The 9010-nt window shown below is 43.3% G+C and overlaps 1 protein-coding gene across 1 annotated transcript; it reads left to right on the forward strand.

The window, feature by feature from the left end:
- The first annotated feature begins 743 nt into the window (after positions 1-743).
- On the forward strand, positions 744-8379 carry LOC140691643 (transport and Golgi organization protein 1 homolog). The gene is made up of 10 exons (XM_072955515.1): positions 744-784; positions 1286-1360; positions 1446-1556; positions 3194-3266; positions 5290-5425; positions 6793-6891; positions 7757-7817; positions 7930-7965; positions 8040-8107; positions 8229-8379. The coding sequence occupies exons 2-10, from the start codon at positions 1331-1333 to the stop codon at positions 8377-8379; spliced, it is 765 nt and encodes a 254-aa protein (XP_072811616.1). The 5' UTR covers positions 744-784; positions 1286-1330.
- The last annotated feature ends 631 nt before the right edge of the window (positions 8380-9010 follow it).

Raw genomic sequence — 9010 nt, forward strand, 5'->3', positions numbered from 1 at the left:
TTTCATGAAGCAGTGATGGGAGCATTCTCATCCTGGCGATGGAAAACTTGTCATTTAGGGACTGTGTGTTACCAGGTCCTCCAGTGACTAGGTGGGGAAGCCCACATGGTATCAAAGTTTTTAATTCCAGTGACCTTGTCCTCCAGGGCCCCCAGCGTGGTTTTCATGAAATACGATCTGACAGGCAGCAGGACAACACTGGGGGCCTGTGCGGGCCCAGTCAGGCGACATGTTGAACTTGCCTTCTGTGGTGCTGCAGATAGGGCCTGGCTGTGCAGTGAACCTGCGTGGGATGAGGGTTCTTTTTTTTTTTTTCTTTTAAGCAGGGTCATGTTTACTTAGGAGGAGAGAATGTTAAGAGGACAGGATGCTTGGTTTTTCTTTTTCATCTCTGGTGATGTCAGAAGTATTTGAATGATTGAATTTTCTAAGAATGGTGCTTAACTTATAGCCAGGAGAGAATTTAGGAGAAGACTTTTTATTGTGTTTCTGCATCTTTGAAAAAAATTGAACTAGGAAGCTCAGCAATCTCACATTTAGAATGCCACTAAGATTTGCTTCCTTTAGGCACAGTAGTAAAGTTACAAAGTTAATTACACTCATAGTGCCAGCCAGAGAGATGTCTCTGCTGCTAATAAATTGGGATAATTGTATTTTACTGGGTTTTCCTGCCAAAATGCTTTACCTCCTTTTAGTTACTTTAAAGCAGATGACTGAGAAGATCAAGAAATTTGAGAAAGAAAACAAAGAACTTGAAGAAAATGTATCCTCTTGGGAGCAGAAGGTATCATTGTCCTTTTGATTTTTTTTGTGTGTGTGTGACTTCACCTTCAGTTCCTTCCCCCTTCTGGCAGTTCAGTTCTTGGCTCTCTTTTCTTTCATCCTTAACTGTCCTGTTCCGTATGTTCTATAAGAGGTCTAGATTCAAAGCAAAGCAAGTGTCCTAGATAAAAAGAAAACAAAACAAAACAAATTTCTTCTGTAGAGCACAGGGAACTCTACTTGTTATCTTGAAATGTATAATGAAAAAGAATGTGAAGACAAGCATAGGTATATATATATATATATATATATATATATATGTGACTGAAAGACATTATGCTGTACACCAGAAAATTGACACATTGTAACTGACTATATTTCAGAAAAAAAATAAACTAAGCAAATGTCGTAGATGTAAAGCACCACTTGCTGTATTAGTGGAAGGGGTCACACACAAGATAGGTTCGGCTAGCAGAGTAATTAGTATTTGTAATTCTGTTTCCTTCATTACGCATTTGCATAGACCAACAACGCAAAGAAATGCTTAGAGGCCATTAGGCAAAAGAAGATGCTCTCTGAGGAAGCAGTGAAGTTTAAGGTACAAGCCTCTTCTTCTAGATTACATTCTGAAAACAGAATTGAAAGTAATAAGTAATTGTTACTAATTCAATGTTTCATTGAAGGAGAACTTGAAAATCATTAAGAGGAAGAGTGAGTATTTGAACGACATCATTCAGATTGCTCGAGCTAAGCTGCAGGCAGCGAGGGACCAGAACGCCAAGAGCCCACACTTGGTAAGAGCTTGGCTGCCACATTGACCACAGCTGGGCGAGATGCGTGCTCCCACTCCTCCTGTTTTTTTGCCACAGCAGTGTGTGAGAGCCCAGGAGCAGAACCTCCCTGTGAACAATGACCCAGAATTTCATGGACTAAAGCCTCTGTGACTTTTCCTATTTTGGAGACTAGGAAATATGTCTTATTTTCACAACCTAGAGAGTTTTCTCACCACTCACACTGCCCTCCAAGATACATGGAAAATGCCAGGAAATACCTGAGAAGTGAAGGAAGTTACTAGCTGAGTTGTACAGCCCCTTGCCCTGTTGATGTTAAACAGAGAATTTTCCACATGAATTTGGGTAAACTTTGTTTACATTTCACTAGGGATGCTCATTTGTGAGCTCTTTGACATGAGCAGTTTCCCACCCTTGCTTCCCCTTGTCGTCCAGTCATGCCCTCCATTGTCCAGTGAGGAGGAAGTCTGTGGAGGTGAGGAAATATCTGTGCCTGGAGGTCTCTTCTTTCCACATTTCTTCATGGGTTTGACATCTGTCCTGGGCCCAGCCTGGATCAGCTGCCATCACAGGAAACTTAGGGGCGGCTGTGGGAACTGGCTGAGAAGAGACAGGACTCCAAAAGGGTTGAAGAGAAGCAAGTGCCGATCAGAACAAACCAAGACTTGCTGGAAGAGCTTGGCAGGCTGGCAGTGGAAGAGGACCCGCTGAGGAAGGAAATTCAAGACGCAGGGTGTCAGAACGAGCTGCTAGGACGCCTGGTGCTAGAACTCGAAGGAGAGGCCCTGTCTGCTGTAAACTCTCAAACGGAACACTGTCTTCAGCCCCAAACTGAAACTCAGGGAAAGTCCCAGATGCTTTCAAGCATGTGTAAGGGAACGTATGACACTTGCTTTCTTTATAAAACTTGAATGTTCAGAATCATTTCACTGCCTTAATATCTTCTGGAGAGAATGCTCACCAAAGTCTTTGGACGTGCACCAGGTCTAATATATTTATTTTCTATGGTTTGTTTTGCAGTTAACAAAATACTTTGTTTTTGGGAAAAAAGTTACACTTTTTAAGCATATCAACCTGAGTTTTCATTGAAATCATAATACATGCTTTAATTCTGTCCTGTGTGAAGATACTGGAAAAAAGAACGTCTCCAGAGACCTTGAAATTTGCTGTTTCAATGAACACTTCAGGAATCTGAGGTAAATTCCTCCAGTTGCAGCAGGATTTCCACTGTACACATGAGCTTTCACAAGGAACAACAATCTCATGCCTTAGAAGATTAAATGTTGATGTCTATTCAAGTTACTTTTCTTGGGATTTAGTCATCAATGAGAGAGTTTTAGGTTGAAATTGCTCTTAATAAATCTCTTGTCTGTGAAGCCACAGTGAAATCTGAAGAAATGCATGTGCAGGAGGATGTTCAGCTCAGCAGCAAGAAGAGAGTAAGAGATGTTACTCAACCCCAGAGGTACTTAACTCAAGAGAACTGAGCATCACTGTGTCAGTGTCTAATTGTGCTGTGACACACATAAAGCAGATGGCCCATCTTAGCTGATTCCAAGTGTACGATCCTCTCACGTTAAGTACGTTCACGTTGCTGTGGAGCAGTACTTCTTGAACGTCTTTTCTCACATGTCTTGCAGCCACGTGTTTTGAAGACCAGATCTGAGGATACGATGCAGAGAGCCGAGACAACTGAGGACTGCAGCCTGGAAGGTATGTTGCTTGTTGGGAAGAAAACCTCATATGCAGGCTTCCTGGGAGATGTTATGGCTTCAGTTCTAGACCCCTAGAATAAAGTTAATATCATAGTAAAGAGAATCAAATGTACACTATACTGTAGTCTATTAAGTGAGCAACACCACTGTGTCTAAAACCCCCAATGTTCGTAACTTAATGAAAATATACTTTATTACTAAAAGCTACTAGCCATCATCTGAGCCTCCAGTGAGGTGTTATCTTTTTGTTGGTGGATGGTCTTTTTTTTAAACTTTTTTTTTATTGAGTCACAGTCATTTTGGTGGATGGTCTGGAATTGATAATGACTGCTGACCGATCATTGTGGTGGTTGCTGAAGATTGGTGTGGCTTTTTGCAATTTCTTAAAGTAAGACCACAATGAAGTTTGTCACAGGATTAACTCTCCCTTTCAGGAGCAAGTCCTCTGTAGCAGGAAGTGCTATTTGATACATTTTACACACAGGAGGACTTCTTTACAAATTGGAGTCAATCCTCTCAAACCCTGTGGTAGTTTCTCAGCTAAGTTTGTGCATTCTTATAAGTCCTTTGTTATTTCAACCTTCTTCATGGCATCTTCACCAGTAGAGTCCATCTCAAGAAAACAACTTCTTTGCTCGTGCATAAGAAACAGCTCCTCATTCATGCACATTTATCATGAGACTGCAGCCATTCAGTCACGTCTTCAGGCTCCACTTCTAACTCTAGTTCTCCTGCTGTTTTCAGCACATCTGCAGTTCCTTCCTGCACTGAAGTCTTGAGCCCCTCAAAGTCACACATCAAGATTGGAATCAATTCCGTCCAAACCCTGGTTGTTGATATTTTGACTTCTTCTCATGAATCATGAATGTTCTTAATGGCACCTAAAATGCTGAATCCTTTCCAGAAAGTTTTCCATTTATTTACCCAGACCCATCAGTCGTATCACTGTCTGTGGCAGCTAAAGCCTTCCAAAATGTATTTTAAATAAGACTTGAAAGTCATAATTACTCCTGATCCATGGGCTCCAGAATGGATGTCATATTAAGCATGGAAACAGCACTCATCTCATATGTCTCCATCAGAGCTCATGGGTGACCCTGTGCATTGTCCATGAGCAGTAATATTTTGAAAGAATTTTTTTTCTGAGTATTAGTTCTCAACAGTGGGCTAAAATATTCATGTTGTAAACAGATGTGCTGTCATCCAGGCTTTATTCCATTTATAGAGCACAGATAGATTTCCCATGATTCTCATGGGACAGAGGATTTTCAGAATGTTAAATGGGCATTGGCTTCAACTTTACAACCATCAGCTGCATTAGACCCTAACAAGAAAATCAGCCTGTCCATTGAAGCTTTGATGCCAGGCACTGACTTCTCCTCTCCAGCTATGAAAGTGCTGGATGGCTTCCCCTTGCAGTTCTCTGCATTGAAAATCTGTTGTTTAGTGTATCCACCTTCATTATTAGCTGTCTTAGCTTCATCTCCTAGAGAACGTGCAGCAGCTTCTGGTTTAGCTCTTCCTGCTTTACCTTGCACAGGTATGCAGTGGAGATGGAATCTTGCCTTAAACTTCATGGACCAATCCCTGCTGGCTTCAGAGTTTCCTTTTGTAGCCTCTTCATCTCTCAGGCTTGCAGAATTGCTGAGAATTAAGGACTTCCACTGGCTTAGGCTTTGCCTTAAAACAATGTCATGCCTATTTTAATGAAAATGATAAAGAATGAAGTATTTCAAGAATTACCAAAATGTGACACAGAGATAAGAAATGAGTAAATGCTGTCAGAAAAAATAGTCACCAATAAAATTGCTGGACTCAGGGTTGCTACAGGTCTTCAATTTGTCTTAAAAAATGCATTATTGGGAAGGACAATAAAGTGAGACACACCTATAGTAGACATGAGTTTACACTGGGAAGGTAAAAAATGGGTTCCTGCATTCAGGATTCTCTCCTTTCTCCACTGCCCAGCACAGCCAAGCTGTTGAGTGCACATACATAGACAAACTGTCTCATGTTCACAGAACTTGAAAAGAAAATGCAAGACCACCATGCCACATCGGGATCTGTGACAGGAGAGGAAGCCAATTTCCAGAGGCTGGAGCAGAGAATATGTTTCCCTAACGATATTTCTGGACAGACAGACGGGCACATTGAAGAGTAAGATGTTCCCATGTTAATTATGACAAATGTGTGAATGAATGTGTGAAATCACGTAGATATTATATTTCAGAATACTTAACCACCATATTTCCTTTACCACATTCAGCCAGCACAGATTTGTGTTTCCTTTTCTGCCTTGATTTCTGTAACCTGCTGCTTCTGTTCATTCTGACTGGTTACCAGAGTTCTTGTTGTATTTAGTTTGAGATCTTAGCGGGTTCTTGGGCCAGATTTAGTCACTTCATTATCTAGATCCCCCAGATCCATTTTCATTGTCCTTAGGTTTCAACTGCATCATGCTGTCATGACCTGCCATGTGTCTATCATTTTTACTGAACTCTAGATATGGGGTAGAAAATAGAGAAAATTTGAGGCCTGGTGTGAGGTTAATTTGCTGCAGAGAAGGTGGGCGTGACAGCTGGCAGGTGATCAGGGTACCAGCAGTGCTACATCCTGTTAACCCAGTTAGCAGCTGAGATCAGTCAGTGCAGCCAGCCCTCCTGAGGCCAGTGTGTCTGCTGTCCAGCTTTATTCCTGGCATGTAGCTCTCATGGATCCCAGCTAAGGCCTGCAGGTGTCACTAGGGATTGCCTGTGCTGACAGGCTGCGAGCTCCAGCCATCTGACTGTGATGCCCATGTTGGGGGGGGGCACCAGCTGCCGGGCTGCTCTGCATCTCAGTGGCTTCCCCTGCAGTTAACAGATGACCCTCGGGGAAGGTGGACCCAGTCCTCAGCTTCCTTTTCCCATCTTGGCCTCATGTTCCTTCCTGGCTTGTTAGCAATTTGGTACATTTGAGCATGGATTTCATAATTTGTACAGAGTTCCTGTCATTCTCAGGGAGAGGTCATGGACATCACACCCACTAGCCCACATTCAAAACCAAACATTTTCTCATATTCCCTGAAAAACCAGGTTTGCCCCAAGCTTTGACTGAAATCAGGGCTCTCTGTGGGAGAAATCAAACAAGTCATGAACGCTTGCTTCACCCTAATGTGTTTGGTAGTGAAGACTTGGTCAGACCCTGAGTCCCACATTGAAACGTGAACTCACGCTGTCCCCCTCACAGGAGCCTGAGCCAAGGAGGGGCACAGAGTGCACCTCATGTGGGCTTTTCCTGTGTGTTTACTTTATGCACAGATTAGAATAGGTGTGGGGACGCTGAAGGGAAGGCCAGATACCAAACACTTGCCAGAGGCCTGAGTGTAGCTTTTTCATACGTATTAGTGGGGGCCTTTAATTCTTTCCTCTGTATCTGTCAGTCTGAGCACTTATGGGGAAGGGCAAAAGGAACATTGAATTGTTCCCCTCCAATTTCTGGGAGGGAAACTGCCAGAATTTTGCAGAGTTTCTTTCCCCTCTCAGGAAGGTGGACATGAAAGGATGTGAGCTGGTGGAGAAGCAGCAGCTATTGGCAGCAGAGGAGAAGGCAAAACTGGCTGAAGACGAGACACGACAATACAAGTGAGTTCAGCTCCTGTGCACCTGCGGTGCTGACACCACTGTTGGGTTTTTAAAAACTTTTCTAAAATGTTCAGGCACAATATCACACACAGACCAAAACACATGTTTAGAAGAGATTTGTATAGATACTTCACACAGAAGAAAAAATGTTAAGTTTTACACATGTTAAATTAAAGGTTTAACTTTAAAAAGTATTAAGTTACTAAGAATTTCCTGGTCTCAATGCTGGGCAGACTGAGTGAGTGGAAAGACAGTTCACAGAGATGTTTCTGAAGGTGCTATAAATTGTTCTCAACCTGAGGTAAGCAGTTTGGTGTAGCATCAGTTGGACCAATAAATATGACCATGTCACTGGAGAGACCCACTTGTAAGCCTGAGAAATAGGATAAGGATGTAAGGAAAAGAAGATTCAAGGTTTATGATGAAAGATGCTCAACACAGGATAAGTGAGGGAAGTGTTGAGAACGGGAAAGGAAATTGTGTCAGCGCAGAACCTGGCAGACGTAAAATAATAGTGACTAAGGAGTGACTGCAGTGATAGCTTTGAACCTGATGTGCTTCTACAGCCGTGTGCAGTGTGTCTTGTGTGGTGATACTGTGTGTGAGTGTGCAGTGCAGATAACGTGAGATACTGTGTGTGAGTGTGCAGTGTGTCTTGTGTGGTGAGATGATGTGTGGAGTGTGCATTGCAGATAACGTGATGAGATACTGTGTGTGAGTGTGTGAGTGTGTGAGTGTGCAGTGTGTCTTGTACGGTTAGATAATGTATGTGAGTGTGCAGTGCAGATAACATGGACTGGAGCAAGTTATTTAACAGCATGCCCAGCATTGTGTTTTCTCTGATGAAACAATTTGTAACTCGTAGGAGAAGGCTTGAAGAATGTCACAGGCAGATGCAGGGAGCAGACATCGCCTTGAGACTCCAGGTAACCTGCCTTCCTCCTGACACACGGAGTCCTCAGCACCTGAAGCAGATGGTTACTGTGGGCCTGAGAACCCCTTGCCATGGGGTGTTTCTTGATGTGTTGACTTTTTCAGATCACTCGTGCCAAGAAGAAGTCCCAAGACAACTGGGTAAGAATTTGTTTCCTTCCTTCCCTTTGTGCACAGTCTGCCACGGCTGAACATCGATGTGTTTTCCCCCACAGATCAGGGCTCGGGAGCTGGAGAGGGAAAACACTGAGCTTAGAAGGGAGGCCGCCCACCTGAAACAGAGGTACAGAATTTTCACACATTTTTAAGGGTGTTCTGAGATTTTTAAGGATTGGCTGTTTTGTGTCTAGAAGAGGAATTGATGATGTAATTCTCATTGAAGCCATTCTTTCTGTGTCTTTAAGATTGGATGCAATCTGCATACAGAGACAGGCAGAGAAGTACATGAGGCAGGAGCCCACCCCAGGAGGACCGTACAGGCTGCATCCTTCCCTGAGACGTAAGGAGCACACCATGAACTGCAGCAGCTTCATTTCTGCTGCAAAAGCCTCCTAGTGGGCTTCTTGTCCCCGTGGGTGATTGCTGGGTTTCCTGGACACCACACCACACACTCACCACAGGGGGCAGGTTCTCAGCTGGGTGACAAGATGTTTTCTTCACGTGCTGCCAGCCAGCAGGGCTCTGTCTCCTGTGAGCAGTGGAGCTCATGCCCCTCCAGGGACTGTGGGCCACCCTCCAGACCCTTGGTTGGCTGGCATGGCTGCTTTCTGTGCACTAGAAGACATGAGTGTCAGCACTCTCTTCCAGCCTGGACACAGTGTTGAAGGCTGCTTTCTCCTTGTAGTTGAGAAAAATAACATGCACAGAGTTTTGGAATGAAGGCAGTATGTCCTGATGAGAAAAAATTTTTCTTCATTTGCCTTGGTGGATAAATATTCTATTCAAGATCTGCTTTAAGACAGCAGGCATTTCTTTACTAATTATGCAGGTCCCTTCGTTCTTATAAGAAATGTTGCACGGTGACCTAGAGTAGCCCGCTAGGAAGTGACATGACTACATAGTCTCCCTCTTCTAGAGTCACACGTGTAACTCTAAAGTCTTCCAACAGGTTCTCCGTGTAATTCACCGTTCTTCTGCTGATTATTACAATATTAGTCTTTCTAAGGCTACTTGTTTCATAAATGTT

This window comes from Vicugna pacos, chromosome 36 (genome assembly GCF_048564905.1).
Source record: "Vicugna pacos chromosome 36, VicPac4, whole genome shotgun sequence".
In the NCBI taxonomy this organism is placed as follows: Eukaryota; Metazoa; Chordata; class Mammalia; order Artiodactyla; family Camelidae; genus Vicugna; species Vicugna pacos.

Excerpts from the sequence above, each read along its gene's own strand:
- LOC140691643 (XM_072955515.1), top strand. The coding sequence starts at position 1,331 with ATGCTCTCTGAGGAAGCAGTGAAGTTTAAG. Across the intron at positions 3,267-5,289 it reads TGAGGACTGCAGCCTGGAAG|AACTTGAAAAGAAAATGCAA; the intron begins GTATGTTGCTTG and ends TCATGTTCACAG. Across the intron at positions 5,426-6,792 it reads ACAGACGGGCACATTGAAGA|GAAGGTGGACATGAAAGGAT; the intron begins GTAAGATGTTCC and ends TTCCCCTCTCAG.